This window comes from Brachyistius frenatus, unplaced genomic scaffold, assembly GCF_029030835.1.
Source record: "Brachyistius frenatus isolate BFR_SWC_R1_liver_20210118 unplaced genomic scaffold, ASM2903083v1 Contig_18, whole genome shotgun sequence".
NCBI classification, from domain to species: domain Eukaryota; kingdom Metazoa; phylum Chordata; class Actinopteri; family Embiotocidae; genus Brachyistius; species Brachyistius frenatus.
In genome coordinates this window covers 4,325,814-4,342,675 of record NW_027210617.1, presented here as the reverse complement: position 1 = coordinate 4,342,675, position 16,862 = coordinate 4,325,814, and the positions used below count along the sequence as shown (strand labels likewise).

Below are 16,862 nucleotides of genomic sequence, written 5' to 3'. Positions count from 1 at the left end.
TTTCTGTGAAGGAATCACAAACTTGCTTGTTGTTTTAAAAGCTTATAGAGTCAAAAAAATAAATAAATAAGCACTGCATTTTCTATCCAGAACAGCAGGGTGCGCTGTGTCTCACTAAGAGCCCCCCGACGAGAAGACGAGGAAGAGATCTGAACACGGAAGTCATTAAGGACTTAACATGCATGAGATTTGTCTCCTTGTTTGGCCTCTCTGTGTAAGTAACTCTTTCTTTGTGTGGTGAGCTGAACCGTAATGGAAGAAGCGACAGTCGGTGTGCGGAGCCTGAAAAGATAATGTGCAGTTACGAGCGGACGGACGGACGGTTGATATCTGGAGCGGGTCAATGGAGGCCAGCACTTGAAGGGCTGCTGTTTTGACAGCTGGGTTCAGCCACCAGTACCTGTCTGTCTGTCTGTCTGTCTGACTGTGTGTGTGTGTGTGTATATATATCTGTCTGTCTGTCTGTCTGTGTGTGTGTGTGTGTGTGTGTGTGTGTGACAGAAAGTCGCCGAGAGAAGACGCCAAAAGCTTAAAGTCGATAAAAGGATTTGATTTATGCGTCAGTGAAGTTGCCTTTAAAGCGCCAATAAAAGAAGTGAAAGGTGAGTCTAATTCTCGGTCACTATTTGCTCCGGTTGCTTCCTTCACTCCTCACTGTAGCTCGGTGTCTGCGTCTTTATACCTCCAACTGTGTTTTTTCTCTCTCTCTCTCCCTCTTCTCCCGTGTCCTGCAGCGACCCACCGATCAGCGGCCATGGCCTCTTCCCGGCTGAAGTACCTCTCTCTGGGCGTGCTGGTGTTCCAGACCACCTCCCTGGTGCTCACCATGCGGTACTCCCGCACTCTGCAGGCCGAGGGCCCGCGGTACCTGGCCTCCTCAGCTGTGGTGGTGGCAGAGGTCATGAAGATCTTCACCTGTGTGCTGCTAGTCTTCAAGGAGCATAGTAAGTGCACGTGCATATATATATATATATATATATATATATATATATATATATATATATATATATATATATATATGACATAAACAGAGAGAGGCAGCAACGCCTCACACTCAAGAAACCACAGTGACAGCTTTGGTTTGTCTCATTCAAAATCTCAATTATGAATGAGCCTGTCATTTGATTTCATAGATTACACGTATACAGAAAAATGGCACGCAGAACTCGCGAATCTTGAACCACAGCGGTGCACGGTTGTACCAAGAATTTGTATTTTGTGCAAATAAATGTCACTTTTTTTGCCCACAATGAGTTGTTATGTATTGATCTGGGAGTGCTGGTATTCTGCTCTTTTTTTTTTATTTTTTTTTTTTTAATGGATTAGATGACTTATCATTTCAGTCCCTGTTATGACAAATTATTTAGATTGAAATAAAACGGCAATGACAACAAATATAAATGTCAAATTTTGTTTTGTATCGGCAAGAAAATAGAATACAAACATAGCCTTTTTTGTTAAAACAAGAAGGACAAAGTTCAAACCCGTTGAATGTTTTCTTAATAAGCCGCCACACCAGATTCCTTCTCTGAATACAATCCAGTCTGAAATGAGCAAAGTTAACATTTAAATCAAGACGGTCTGATCAAAGACAAATAAAGAAGATGATCGGCTGACGGTTCTTGACACCTGGTGCTCCAGATGGACAGTGCAGGTGTAGTTATGCTGCAGCTTCTGCGCCTGAGAAATTTCAGTGAGGTTTGTCGAGTTTCTCCCGTGCAGAAACCGCGACCCTTTGTTTGAAATGCTAGGGTCCTTTGCAAAAAGCAGGTTTACTAAATTAAAGGACTAGTGTGCAGGATTTAGGGAGATCTATTGGCTTAAATTGAAAATAGTATTCATGATAATGTTTTCATTAGTGTGTAATCACCTGAATTGTTGTGATTTTGTCACCTCAGAATAAGCCCTTCATGCCTACGTAGAGAGTGGGTCCTCTTCCATGGAGCCCACCATGTTGCACTGCCATTTTTTTTTTTTTTTTTTTTTTTACAGTAACCCAGAAGGCACAAACCAAACACTGACTCTCCCGAGGCCCTTTCCACAATTTTTGCTGCCATCGTAAATTCTCTTAGACGCTTGGAAGGGTGTTGTGAGGCAAAGGATGTTCAGTAGGTTGCGAAATGCAGCCTTGCCTCTATATGCCACTAAATCCTACACAATCCTCCTTTAACTGTAAAAGCCTCTCAGATCTGGAGCCTGGACGAACAAGAACTGTTCCAGTTTTTATTCCAGGCTTTTAAACCTGCTTCTTGGAACGGGCCCCTGCCAGAACCAAAATAACTCTTCAAGGAGGCTATACGTTTCATTTACTTTTTTATTACCAGCGTATCAAAAACAATGATGTTCATTTTGTTAATAAGCACCAAACTTCTCATCTTTGCTTTATTTAAAAAAAAATTTAAAAAAAAAAAAGCAATGCAAATATATTCCAATGATAATTTTAAAATCATGACACCCTGCCAAACCTACCGGACTTAATTGAACAACAAAATGTATATATATGTGTAACTTGTCGGCTTTTATTTTTCAGGTTACAGCATGCGAGCTCTGAACAGCATCCTTCGCCAGGAAATCCTTCACAAACCCATAGAAACGCTGAAGCTGGCGATCCCCTCGGGGATCTACACACTACAAAACAACCTGCTGTACGTCGCCCTGTCCAACCTGGACGCAGCCACCTACCAGGTACGACGTAGAGCAGGCTCGCGTTTGGAGGCTCAGTGTAACAATCACCGGACCCGATGAGCCTTTTTGAGCAATCAGCGCATCACTTCTCTTCCTGGATTATTTACTGGTTTCCTGCTTTGTCTCCCTCAGGTGACGTACCAGCTGAAGATCCTGACCACAGCTCTGTTCTCCGTGTCCATGCTGGGCCGCAGGCTGGGCGTCTACCAGTGGCTCTCCTTGCTGATTCTAATGGCCGGGGTGGCTCTCGTGCAGGTCAGGTGCATCTTTATGTCTCTTGTACTTGTTTTGTATAAATCAAAATTCACCATTTTTAGAAACGGGCAACAGATGATCTTATTATTGGTCCCTCTTAATGGAAACATTATTTGAGAATGTAATAATCTGCGGCTTTTAAATGAAGCCTTTTATTCCACTTATAATCAGCTGGTGTAAAGTGGATGGGTGGAGGCTGCCTCAGGGTCTTACAGTGCAGAATAATGATGAATTATTATTAATATTATTCTTGATAGAGAACAAGACTGACATGATAAGGCCAAGCAAGTTTTACTAGAATATTTTCAGTTCTGAGCCTGGTAATCTCTACGTAACAACTAGAGCCCGACTGATACAGGATTTTTCGATACGATACTGTTAATAGGGAGTAAAAAGTTTGATATATTGGCCGGTACTCTTTTTTTAAAAAAAATGTAACCACACATTTTTGCAACGATCCCTCAAATATGGTTACCAAACGCTTGACTGTGAGATATGTGGTGGTGGCAGCATGACATTTTACAGTTTATTGTGACACTGAGATCAAAGTGCACTGAAGCAGTGAACTTCACGGTGAATTTAATTAGTATAAAGAACTATATAGAAACCATAAATGGAACTATTTCTAAATCAGGCCAACATATACACTGATACCGATAGATCTGTGATGAGGCCAGCAGCTGATAAAATGAGCCGGCGGATACGTCAAATGGACTGAAAGCAGCACTTAATTAAGACTGTTGGGTTTATTCTACTAACCTAATAACCAGACAGAATATTCACTTTGTTTTCTTTGACTCTCGTGTAAAACTCTGGGTTTGCCACTTAGTCCAGAGTTTGGAGAGTTTAGTGTGCGGCCAGTGTAGATTTCACAAGGAAATTCACAGCTTCCTACCATCTTACCTATTTACACTAACAGCAGTTGTTTTATGTCTGTTGAGAATTTGCAGCTTCAGCCTGAAATCATATTAAAACAATTTAAAAAGTGTCCTTATAGTGATTCTGTATCAAAAAGGAAACAACGTTTTCCCAATTCTGTGGTTGTCATTTTGTTTCGTTAAGCATGCGCTCTTTGGAACCGAGCCTTCTTATTCATTTGAACTTTTGTGATCTCTAATCTCTGAAGAAAAGAGATGCCGGTAGCAGCAGTTATTCTGTTTTATAAAGGTTGAATAAACAATGAGGCGTGTTGAATAAATATTGGTCACCGGCGGTTACCTGGGAAGTGTTGATCAATGATGTGTCGGAAGAGGAGTGACTGTTTTTATGTCACCTCCTACTCCTTGGCAAAACAAAGAAAATGGCAGTCAGTTAGTATTACGCCCGGTTTGATCTGAATTCTGGATGAGCTGGAAGGCAGAGGCACAATGCAGGAAGAGGAGGAGGAGGAGGAGACCTTTATCAATCGACAGGATCAGACAGGAAGAAATATCTACTCCCAATTTGTTCTTCATGTAACCCAGATGAGTGCAGGAATGTGACTGTGGTTTATCCATGACTCCTCCTGAAGCCTTAAACAACTGATTATCACATCAAATGTGATACTAACAAACAGTCAGAGCAACTATTCTGTTTGCAAACCGCCCTACAAACAAGAGTGAAACAAAGGAGGAGGAATCCTTGGCGACCTGATAGTCCAGTGGTTGACATGCGTACTGTAACGTTTCCAGTTTGATTCCAGGACCTTTACTGTATGTCATGCACTGCCCCCCCCCCTCCACACACACACACACACACACACACACACACACACACACACACACACACACACACACACACACACACACACACACACACACACACACACACACACACACACACACACACATCCTGTCCGTTCTGCACTGTGGCTGGCTGAATAAAGCCCAGAAGGGAAAAAAAACAAAAAAAAATTCATGATTCTGAATGGAAATAATTGGCTCATTTTGCGTTAATGTAGCGTCTCATTTTCACTGTTCATTTTCAAGGTTCGTGCTGCTACTTCTCACTCAGCAGGGTTTGTTATGAGGCTGATGAGGGAGGTAGAAGCCAAACAGCGTCTTCTTCTTAAAAAAAAAAAAAATCAACCTATCAAAATGAACATCACCAAACAATAACGTCACCTTGCTCTGAATCTTTTTTTATCCAAAGAAAAAGTGCAATATCCACAATAAATTTCTCTAAATTTACCTCTGCACAACATAAGATCATCATATTTTTTTTTGTATTAACACCCATTTTCCTGCTTACTGCAGCACATAACACCAGAACTCGTGCTTTGCAGCACTTTCACAACTCAGCAAAGCTGCGAAGGTGCTAGTGTATGATTTCAGGTGCAGCGTCGTCGGTTCAGAGAGATTTGACTGTGAATCAGTGCAGAGAGTTGAAGCCTATCGACTCTCCAATAGCATATATATATTTGTTCGTTGGAAGATGAATTGATATATAGGACACGATACACGGTTTTATGATACAAGCTGTTTGTAGTGACGGTGAGAGCCTGCGGGTTTCCAGACTCTTATGTTGACACACTGGTTGTGGGATGGAGATGATGTACGTTTTGTGTGTAACTTACGCACCGTAACAACAAGGATGTCTGAAGATGGCTTTTCTGTGGAGGAGTTAGTTCCAAAAAGCAGAGTGATTTCAGCTGTTCAGCAAACCACCATTTTAGTTTTTACTGAACATTTAAAAGCAAACTGTCACTTTTATGCTGAAAACTATAAAACTTATTTGGTTTCAACTGTTTGTTCTTGAAATGAACAATACAATATTTTTCTTGCCGTAACATCAAGAATATTTTTTTTTATGCATATATAAATGCAGACACACATACATGCATGGAAATGCTCAACTGAAGAGGAAAGCTCTTTATTTTGATGCAAACGGCTCCATTCTTAGATGCTGAAATCCATCTCGCCAGACCTTTGAGCTTTGAATAACATTTTGTGTTCTTTATTCTTTCTCAAATTTTGCCACACTATGTTTTCTTTGGCATTTAACTTCTAAAATCTAAATTATACATCTTGAAAGAGGCTTGCGTGCTTTGTTTTTTTGAACTGACGTCTTGGTAAGAGTAAACTTTAGAGCTCAAGACTGACTAAAATCAAGGTGCATTTCTGTGCTTGCCAGTGGCCCTCTGAGTCTGCCGTGGCCCCGGAGAAGGAGTCCCCGTCTGCTGGCTCCCAGTTCGTCGGCGTCGCTGCAGTTCTGGTGGCGTGCTGCTCCAGTGGTTTCGCTGGCGTCTACTTTGAGAAGATCCTGAAGGAGAGCAAGCAGAGCGTCTGGGTCCGCAACATCCAGCTAGGTCAGCATCCATCGATTACACATCTCTATATCAGCGGGGGTTTTTTTTTTTACATGTATAATGTCATTCAGAGCGGTGACAAGTAATCACGTGGTCCAAAGCCATTCATGGCATTTAATTAAAGCATGAGGAGAGAATAACAATGCGAGAAAGCAGATTGGGAAAGGCACCGCCTCCATGTTTCTGAAGCAAGCGTGTGTAAGGTTTTCTCTCTTCTTTGTACAGAGAGCCAGCTGGGCTTTTCAGCCTCCGATATATTTCTTTTAAGATGAATGTTCCTGTCTAGTTTATTTTTACCCTGGAACGTGTCGGGCTTGTGTAAGGTCTCCTGCGATTCCTGGTGTGAGCTCAGAGCTTTTTCACCTGCATTAAACACTGGAGCCTAGAGCTGCACCAAGAAGAAAATGCAGGGGATTGCATTTGTTGCAAAAGTGAATGCAAAGAGGATTCAGGACAGAAACGATTAGCTAATTAATCCACCAAGAATTTTGATAATCCAATTCTTTATTTTATAAATTTGCCAATTGAATAGTTTTGGATTATCGCACCAGAAAAACAACCTGCACTGGTGCTTTAAAGTTTGGGAACTCTTAGGAATTTTCTATCTTTCTGCATAAACATAACCTAAAACATCAGATTTTCACAAAAGTCCTGAAAGTTGATTAATAAAACCCAATTAAACAAATCAAACAAAAATATTAGGATTAGTGTTTGTGTGGCACCTCAGTTTATGACTGAGCTCAACAGAAATGGTTTCTTTTTCTCATTTTCATTCTCTGTACTTGTTCCTCTTGTCTCTGCACATTTTTGCAGTAAGTTTAAATTCATCAGATGTAGAGATTTTTATTGTCACATGCACATATTCTAACTTTGGTAGTTGACCTTTCACCTTCAACAAGAATTGAAAAAAAGGAAAATAGATATCAAATCTAAAAACTTTGAATGAATATAGAAAATAACAATAACAATAGAAATGTTTAAATGAGAATCAACAGCAAAAAGCAGCAGGGACCAGCGAGAACTGTAGGTCATAGATTGCACTTTGCATTAAAGCAAGTAACGGTGTCAGTGACATTCAAATACAAGTAATGTATGTAAATGTAAATGGCATTAATAACAATGGAATGACCGCACAAATAAAAGAAAAACCCAAAGAAGGAGATTTAAACGTATCTTTACCTCAGTTTTAAAAAATATCCTTCCACTTGCATCTTTCTGGTGACTTTACCTCGTATGTGCAGCCTGCTGCCTCTGTTCACGGCGGTCTTGGATTTCTCCCTTCAAATTAAGTGCAATTGTTTTGTTTTGATCGGACTGAAGTGTGAAATCTCCGGACGGATCTTCAGTTCACTCTGTCGTGTTATCATGCTGGTGTTTCCAGGGATGTTTGGCCTGGTGTTTGGCCTCTTCGGGATGATGGCGTATGACGGGGAGAGGGTGAAGGAGTCAGGAATGTTTCAGGGATACAACTCCATCACCTGGACTGTTGTAGCGCTGCAGGTAACTCTCCCTCCACTGACGTTGGTTCAATAAGCGTTTCCCAGCATTACTTTAAAGCAGAGGTCTTCAACATGGGGTCCGCGACCCCTAGCGGGTCCGCGGAGGTACTGCAGGGGGTCTGAAATTTTTGGTTGATTAGACTATTTTTTTAATTTTTTTTTTCCTCCAATTTTTTTTCCACAAATTTAAATGTCTTTAAATACACACAAACATGAATCCGACATATTGTAGTGAATGGATAAAATGGAGGCAGAAGATGTTATCTTTCAGTCAGAAATGCGCACATTCAGCGACACACAGGAGCTCTCTCAAGCTGGGCACAGGTTCACTCACAGCGCGAGACTCGCCTGGACCTGTCCCTCCAAGCCTCCTGCACTCCTCCAGTTTAATATAAAACACAATTTTATACAATATATATATATAGTAGGGGGTTCCTGCGCCATCTCTCTATCAGTTTGGGGGTCCTTGGCCTGAAAAACGTTGAAGACCCCGGCTTTAAAGTATATTATCAAGCTTCTGGGCGACAGACTGTTTAATTTTGTGGATCAGACCCCCTGCTGGCCCCCGCAGGTCATGCCTCTGCCCATCTGTGTCTGCGTGTTTGTTTCTCCAGGCGCTGGGTGGTCTCGTCATAGCAGCGGTCATCAAGTATGCAGACAACATCCTCAAGGGCTTCGCAACATCACTCTCCATCATCCTGTCAACTCTTATATCGTACTTCTGGCTGCAGGACTTCGACCCCACCGGGTAAAGGAAACTCACTTTCACTCTGTCTCTTCCCTGTATTCTTTAATCTAATCAGAATGTCAGGAGCTCATAGCGTCGTCTGCTGTCGTCTACAGTGTCTTCTTCATGGGGGCCATTTTGGTCATCGTGGCCACTTTCCTGTACGGCTATGAAGGCAAGCCGTCCCCCAACCCCAGCAGGGCGTAGGACACTCACGGCTGACACCACAGCAGCAGCAGGAGGTCGTGGTGAGGCCGTGGAGGGCAAAGGAGGACAGAGGACTGCAGGAAAAGAAGGGGAAAGGTCTTCATCATATATTATGATCACAAAAAGGAGGAAGAGAGGAGGTAAGCAGGTTGGGAAGAGAGAAAGGTTAAAGAGAAGCAAGCCCAACGCTGTGATGGGTCTCGCACCAAAAGTGCCTCAGCCGAGTAGGAGAAGCTACGAGGAAAGAAAACGGGATCGGATGTTTTTCTTTTCTTCTATTACTACCGCTGTTAGAGATGATCCTGGCTGCCACACCTCCAGAGCGAGATAGATATTCTGGACAGGACCGACTGATTGTGCTCATTAAGAGCTACTTTGACTGCCAGTCACTGTTACTGCCACGTCACTCACACCTATACAAAAAAGAATGAAACAGGCCAACAGATGGGAATTTCTAAATCCTCTTCAAAAACTACATTTTTACAGACACAGCCAAACTTTAGCTCAAACTGTTGTCACATTAATCTCAGAGTTACCGTATAACACTTTTCCATCCCATCGTTTAACTCGATTCGACTCGACTCGCCTCGCCTGTGCTCCCAGGCACTTTTCTGGACATCGTTTTCCACTGCAGAATATTCCCCCTTCAATGTAGCGGCCTGTCGTAGCGATGACACGTAATACGACGGCGTGTCATCTTCAACACTTAACACACACTTGGCTTTTCAACAATGGCGAGTTTGTGCAGGATGTCCCGACGTAGTGATGATTCTAGCAACGATTCCCACTGACTTAACAGTGGTCTGCAGTGTCATCATGAAGTTTATACCTAAAAACAAAAAATGTACCAGCTACTATCCACAACTCCGGCCCAACAGAAAACTTGAAAAAGTCCGGAAAAGTCGAGTCGAGTCGAACCATTCGATACGGTGGAAAAGCAGCGTCACTGTGTTTTATGCTCCGACGGTCTCTCTGCTCCCATTTTGGCCTCTGCAAGCACATTTTAAGGCCTGAAATGAGCCTTCCCAGCCTTTGTTTACTCTGAAGCTGTGTACAACACATCAACGGGCTCTGACAGTCCAGTTGTTTAAGTTGAAAATGGTGTGATTTAGTCCTGAAGCCTGCTGCAGAGGTGGGATTTGTACACAGCTTGAGAGGCCTGTCTGCCTGGAAGGCTCTGGTCGAGGAAAAAAAAAAGAAGAAAAAACCCACGATGCATTAGACTACAATAGTTGCAGCGACCGTAACTAGTATTTTTCCTCAATTATGGCTCTTGTGTTGCATTTATTTCAGCTATTTTTGGCTGCAGTTTTTGTTGCCAGGCAACATATAGCCCCTGGGCCATCTTTGATAACATATACAGGGCTGTTGCTCTGTACGTCACTAATCTGTCAGTCTGGTGGAGTCAGTCTGACGGTAATAAAATACTATAGAAATCAATTAATCTGACACTTCAGAAATACTGTTTGACGCTGATTATTTGAAGATATTGATTTATGTGTGAGATACTTTTGTACAACCTGAAATCCTGAAACAACCTCGGGTGTAAATAATAGCACCATTTAAATCTATAAATCGAAATGTCTGTTTAACTTATTCAGTCAGGAATGAGGCTGAAGTTCAAATCGCTTTCCAAAGCCACTGATGATGGTCAACATCCAGCTCCGTGTGTCCTGTGCTTGTGTCACGACATATTCTGTTGAATTTGTGGCAGAGTAATCAAAGTTACTGAATTTGTTGATCACGTCACACTGGAGCTGCTATTTACATGGGAAGTAACTTTGGACTGAATGATTCGACTAATGTGTCTTCTTTTTCTTCAACTACTTGTTTTTTTCTTGGGACAAAGCGGGTATAATTAATAACGTTATTATTTGAATTACCAGTATGTGAATCTTTTATAAAAAGAGAACAAGTGTTTCCATTAACTTATGTGAATGTGTTTTTTTTTGTGTGCCTCCTTGATGATCTTTTCTACCGTACAACCCACACATTTTCATTTTATACTCATACTGGGATGTACTATAGAAAAATGTATTAAAATGGAGCCATCTTCATAGCCTCTTATCACCATTTCAGATTATTACACCACTAAATGTTTGACTCGATTGATTTTGCACAATTACACGTCTACCTGGACTACTTTAATATAAATCATGTCGCCTAACTTGGAGCCTCAAACCTTTTAACATGAATAAAATCACACTTAGATATTTTTGGCATTTGTTTTAATGGGTTTAAAAACACTGCATGCAAAAGCCAGACAGTCTGAGAGAAAGGACTGTAACACGGCAGACTTTCACGTCCTTCTTATTGTAACACTGAAACATTACCCAGTCATTTATTTTTTTTTAACAATCACTGCGTTGTACTCAAGTCAAGTCAGCAGAACGAGTAGGAATTAACGAGCCAGACTCGTCGTGAAGGGCCGTGTCCTGCTCTGCCCTCGAGTCCACAGGCACAGCCGTGACTGTAAAAGACACTTGAGGCCCTGATACACATAGACAGCAGACTGTGCGACCTCATGGTTAAGTATAAATGTATTTTCATTAACACTTTAATTTTAATCAGGGCAACATGTGAAAAACAGTTTCTGCTTTGTTTCACACTATAAAAGCCTCGATTGTCTGAATAAAATCCCAGGCCAGTAAAGATCTAAGCCTTCATTCTCCCCAGTTAAAAGTGCTGCTCTAGATGTTTCCCTTGATTGTCAGCGTGGGCTCTCGCGTGTCCTCACGAACTGCTTCTGTGTCATGGCTACAGTAGGTTGTTGAACTATCCGTTTTCCATGCCTCCGTGTGATTAGTGTGTATCAGGGCTTGCAGAACAGTCCTTAGAGGTGTAATTCTAAATGTGTGTGTGTGTGTGTGTGTGTGTGTGTGTGTGTGTGTGTGTGTGTGTGTGTGTGTGTGTGTGTGTGTGTGTGCGCGCGCTTGTGTGTGAAGGCTCGTTCGGTTTGCACCAAGAGTAATGAGCAGCATGGGTAAGATAACGCGGTTACATCATCCGTCTCTCTTCATCTCCGTCTCATCTGGACCAGCTCAGCAGTTCAGCATGAGCTTTTGATACCGACACTGCTGTGACGCCGAGGCTGTACGAAGACATGTACAGCAAACAGACCTGCCTGCAAATTATAATGAGCAACATTTTTCTCTCTGAATCAACATGAAATGTTCGTAGTCTGTGAGCTTGCGCTCCGGTTTTTATTCTCAGTCATGTATCTTCATCAGTACTTACTTTTATAGAGGATCATAATGGCACAAGAGACTGCGCACCGATCTTTAAAGGGTTTGTCCTCTAGCGCCCAATTAGATTGGCATTTTTGGCTTTTTGTTAAATGATTTGCCAAATATTGGATGGATTATCATGAAAATTTGACATTCATGTCACCCTGAGGATGAATTGTAATAACTCTGGTGATCAACTAACTTCTCATGGAGTAATTTGTCTAGAGTTGGTAGATGGAGAAAAAAAAAAATCCCATCTGTACTTAACAGTATCATAAGATGATAAATATTATACCTGCTACATAAGCATACTAGCATACCCAATGTGAGCATGTCGACTGTAGCATTAAGGTCAAACAGTTGTGGGAGTTGTGCTACACTGTTAAAGTGTAGTTAATCAAAGCTGTGATCACTAAAGAGATTTCATTCACCTCTGTTGTTTTGGTTGAGGGGCCAAAATCTCTCAGACAGATACTTCAAAGTACCTTAAACATATAAAAACCTGCATGGCTAGTTAGAGCTAGAGGTAATTGAGAAGCTGTGTTTGTGTAATTTGAGTGAATTCATCCTTGAAGTCTTCCTGCGTAAATACAGTTATCTTTCACTGCAACCTTTACACTCACTATTTAAAGACGTATCGTAGTGGGTTTGCATACTGACTCAGTTTTATAACTCCTAAAATAAAGTAACCTTGCAGCTTGTCCTCACAAATCTGATGAGATGTTTTATGTATTTAAGAAGAAGGCCGTCGTCAACACAGGCATCTCTGGCTTTCGAAAGGCAGGGAGGGAGAAGCTCTGCAGCTCGGATGAACTGGCCTTTTGTGATTTTGAAAAAAAAAGAAAAGGAAAAGAAAGAAAATCCCACTGCAGGGCTTCATTTTGTCTGTATGACTAAATCCTTTAGTGGTATTTCTTCACTTCTGGTGATATATCAAAAACAAAGTCGCTCTGAGGATGCATGTATGCTGACAATCGTTTAAAAACAACCCAATAATGGATTCACAAATGAGGCCCCTGCTGTGAGTGTGAGGCAGTCTGGTGTGACAGCAGCAGCAAGCATGGACCCAACCCCGGGGCTCCATTATAGAAAACATACGACCACATCACATACACACACTTCTGCACGCACACACAAACTCGCATCATCCAGTTGATATTGTAGTTATCTCTGTCCTTAATGAATGAACCCCACAGCAGCGGCGTCCTTCTCAGACCTGTATGACACACGAACACTAACACCTTCCCTTAGTTAAATGCTTACACAGCACTTCAGTGTACAGTACAGAGCAGGCCATAAACATGTCATCATTAAGGCTGGAAAAAACCCTTTTTAAACTGTCTGTATTTCGGTTCGATCACCTCCCTCTGGGCCTGAGTAGCTACAGTACAGGTTTGCGTTACATCCCAGCACTGATGGTGAAGGCCTTGCACACCCGATAGCTCAACAGCACCAGAAGCGGAGACTAGCGCACTTTCTGGATCGTCAAAGGCAGCAGTGGGGAATTAAGGCAGATGTCCCCCCCCCAACGATTTTACACGCAAATCACTGCAACTCGTTGGTGCCATCGACGGTTAAAACGAGTCTCGGCCTGCTTGTAGATCTCCGTTTGTCTGCTTTTGTCTTTCATCTGACCTGCTTGTTAGCCGCTGCAGAAGCGGCCGACTATGACACGATATCAAAAAACGGCCAATCAGATGCCTTCCTCGTCCTACTTGGGCGGTATCACAACAAGCGGAGGGCCTCTCCTCGGCCTCCACATCAGAACCTGGGCGTCGTTGGCATTGGGCCTTCCCATTGCGTTGGGAGGGATGGGCTCCATGCGGGTCAGCACCCTCGGCTGGTCCTGGTGCACCCGGCCCACCAGCCGGGCCCTGGAACCCAGAGGCAGGGACGGATCCACCGTGATGTCAACCCTCATCCGCCACTTGACGGTGTGGAGCAGGATCTTTTCCCTGGATGTGGTGTTGAGCGCCACCAGCCAGGTAGTGAAGCTCTGGTCCCTTTTGATGTTCGTTAGCAGGGGCGTGTTGGATTCACTGACCGGCACAGCCCAGGTGACGCTCGGGTAAAAATTGTCATTCATGCTGACAATGAAGCGGGACGGCTTGGACGTGGGGCCCACGATGGTGACGGTCTCTGTTGTGTTTCCGTACCAGGGGTAGCTCACGCCGTCTGAGTCGCTGATGGCCCTCACCAGGCCTTCGCGCAGCTGAGGCAGCTCCCAGCTGGACCTGGAGGGAGACGCAAAGCCTGTGACTGGGAACACAGATCTCTGGGTACACATGTACCATTCATTTAAAGCAGTGGTTCTCAACTGGCAGGTTTTGGCCCAAAAGTAGGTTGTGGGGCCATTTTGAGTAGGTCTTGGGTGTACAGTACTTCTGCTGCTGCGCTTTTATTTTGAAGTTTCCCCACGATGTCGCGTGCCGGCAGCTGTTGTGACAATAACATCTAAAGTAATGCTGTCGGATCAATAGTAAGGTGTCATGGGAGTGTTTGTAAACGGGCCGTTTTTCATTTTTCATTCAGTTAAAGTTAAAGTCTTGACGAGCATCGACTGTATAATCTTGTTTGAAAGGCATATATGCCTGAAGTCTGCCCATTTATTTCATTAGGTTTTTAAGTTTATTTCAGGTTTTAACAGTGCGTGGACGCTTTGCGTATTATTGCACTTACAAAATCAATGTAAGTGGCTCAAAACTTTCACAAATTTGGGTCGCAACCTCATGGCAAAGGAAAATGTGGCTCCTGAAGCAATAGACCAGTTAAGAACCAGACAGGCCATACCTGGTTGTATTTGATCTTTTTCTGTCAACAAATGCTGAGAAGAACAAAACCACCGATGTGTCTGTAAAGCCTAAGTCTGACATTATGTTCCGACGTGTCATATCTTAATTATTGTGCAAAACTATTTAAAAACACGAGTGAGGCCGTACTACTTCTATCATGCATCCCGCTGATGTTAAAAGTCTCAACCTGAATTTCATAGACTCAAAAAAAACGTAAATAAATGAGCTGTCGGCCAATTTGTTATTTAATAGCACCGCCACTGTTTGCAGTTTTGGCAATGGAGTGACTGTTATTCATATTTGAATGAGGGATAGCTGGCATCTGTCCAAGGTGTAAAAAGTTGTAGATTTTGATTTCCACTGAAGATAAGACACGAGCTTTTAAAGCGAGAACAAAAGATGGTCAATGGTAGCTGCCTGTCAGTGGATTATCATCATCCCTTTGTTGTGCTCAGAGTTTGTCAACTGGTCGCCCCCCTCCACCCCACTCCCATTTATTTGTTGTGCTTTTGTAGTCAATCTGATGGCACCCCATCCTCTCACCCCTACACCCACCCACGCCCTAAACCCAGCAGGATTAAACACCCCCTCGCATATGCCTTCCAGATCATGTGTGTGTGTGTTGTGGGGATGTGGGGGAGGACAAGTCTCCGTGGGCACAATTTGAGATTGAGAGCAGCAACTGTTGTTTAGCTCCTCTAATAGCAGCTTTTTTTCTATTTAGGTGCCAGAGTCACAGGAACAGAATCTGTTGGTGGGTGTTTGAATGAAGGAGGCTGACAAGCACAGTTAACCTGCTGCGTGCACAAATGCTCCTCTCAGTGTGATGCGCAAGCATGACACGTTATTATAGTGTACAGGCATGCATTCAAACCAGGCTATGCACGCGCGGACTGATCTGAAATTACGGCACTGGGGAGGAGGGGGAGGGGTGTAATGGGCGCGCAGGTGCCAGAGGTGTGGACTCACATGCCGACGTCTCCATAGGTGTTGTAGAACTCCATCTGGGTGCACGCCTGGATCCAGCCCACCACCCACGTCTCGCTGCGCGGAATAGGGGGCATCACAATCCGCGCCGAGGCTTTGAAATAGGGCGTCTTGTATCGAAGCACTATGGGCGAGTTCTCCTCGATGACAGTGGGGCAGTGATCTATGGTGGCGGACAGGTCGTACACCACGATGTTCTCCCGTTTGATGCGCGACTTGTTACAGGCTATGCTCTGGATGCAGCCCATGGCTGTGCAGGTGACGGTGATGGTCAGGAGCAGCCAAGTGAGCCTGACGGGCCTGCAGGGGAAGAGCGCAGCTGACCGGGACTCGACCAGTATCAACACTATGAGGCCGTGCATCAGTTGAGTCTGTAAGGCAAAGGTGGGTGCTACCACGCTGAAGGCCCGAATCAGAATCACGTTAAGGCTTCAGAGGGCGTCCAGTGAGACCAGGATCCAGGAGCAAGTCCCTGTAGACTCCAGCCCTGCACATGAGCCAGCTCCAGGGACGCTGCTGTGCGGCTGACCCCGTGCTCTGACCCCTCTGGAGGCTGCAAGCCAGAGGGGGAAACACCCTGCGCAGATTAATAAAGTGTCATATGAATTGTTGATGCAGGTATGATTGTAGCCTGTCTCCTTCCGTTTCCGGGTGCCCTCTCCTCAGCCGTCTGCGCTCCTGCTTGAACCCCTTCCCGTAACCTTTGATCCTGGTCTTTCTGCCCCGAGCTGTCATGTCACGAGAGACGTCGGGGGACCGGCGGACACCGGGGCGCCGGCAGAGGGACCCGGTGGTCGGGCGGCGGCGGCGGCGGTGCTTGTTGATGCGGCACTGCACATGAGACGCTGCTGCTGCTGCTGCTGCCGCCTATAAGCTGAGCCGCGACGTTAGAGTCCGTCATGCCTGTCGACTCGACGGGAGGGAAACCCGGTGAAACAAGCGATACCTGCGAAGGCGAGCATCTGTGATGGAAAAGCAGCTTCCTCTGGCAGAGACTCGGACGGGCTGTTCCCGATCAAACCGCGCGAGACGACGAGCTACAAATAATACGACTGCAAACACTTGGTATAGACTGACGAAAAGGAAAAAAAAAAAAGAAAAAAATGTCATTAGACTTCAAATAAATCCGATAAACAATGTCACAGTAACCGTGCGGAGCAGCGTTCGCCGCGCGGCATCCTCATTTGACGAACGCTG

The 16,862-nt window shown here is 44.0% G+C and overlaps 2 protein-coding genes across 2 annotated transcripts; one reads left to right on the top strand and one right to left on the bottom strand.

Moving 5' to 3' along the window:
* The first annotated feature begins 517 nt into the window (after positions 1 to 517).
* Positions 518 to 10,591, top strand: slc35a3a (solute carrier family 35 member A3a). Its single transcript, XM_069694982.1, has 8 exons — positions 518 to 602; positions 735 to 944; positions 2,531 to 2,685; positions 2,818 to 2,940; positions 6,052 to 6,226; positions 7,608 to 7,726; positions 8,340 to 8,473; positions 8,569 to 10,591. Exons 2-8 carry the CDS (start codon positions 755 to 757, stop codon positions 8,657 to 8,659), a joined length of 987 nt encoding a protein of 328 aa, XP_069551083.1. The 5' UTR covers positions 518 to 602; positions 735 to 754; the 3' UTR covers positions 8,660 to 10,591.
* Positions 10,592 to 10,857: 266 nt separating this feature from the next.
* Positions 10,858 to 16,862, bottom strand: fam78bb (family with sequence similarity 78 member Bb). Its single transcript, XM_069694983.1, has 2 exons — positions 15,648 to 16,862; positions 10,858 to 14,120 (listed from the first exon to the last, which is right to left on the bottom strand). Exons 1-2 carry the CDS (start codon positions 16,025 to 16,027, stop codon positions 13,598 to 13,600), a joined length of 903 nt encoding a protein of 300 aa, XP_069551084.1. The 5' UTR covers positions 16,028 to 16,862; the 3' UTR covers positions 10,858 to 13,597.

Excerpts from the sequence above, each read along its gene's own strand:
- slc35a3a (XM_069694982.1), top strand. The coding sequence starts at position 755 with ATGGCCTCTTCCCGGCTGAAGTACCTCTCTCTGGGCGTGCTGGTGTTC. Across the intron at positions 2,686-2,817 it reads TGGACGCAGCCACCTACCAG|GTGACGTACCAGCTGAAGAT; the intron begins GTACGACGTAGA and ends TGTCTCCCTCAG. Across the intron at positions 8,474-8,568 it reads CAGGACTTCGACCCCACCGG|TGTCTTCTTCATGGGGGCCA; the intron begins GTAAAGGAAACT and ends TGTCGTCTACAG.
- fam78bb (XM_069694983.1), bottom strand. The coding sequence starts at position 16,027 with ATGCACGGCCTCATAGTGTTGATACTGGTCGAGTCCCGGTCAGCTGCG. Across the intron at positions 14,121-15,647 it reads ACCTATGGAGACGTCGGCAT|GTCCAGCTGGGAGCTGCCTC; the intron begins GTGAGTCCACAC and ends GTCTCCCTCCAG.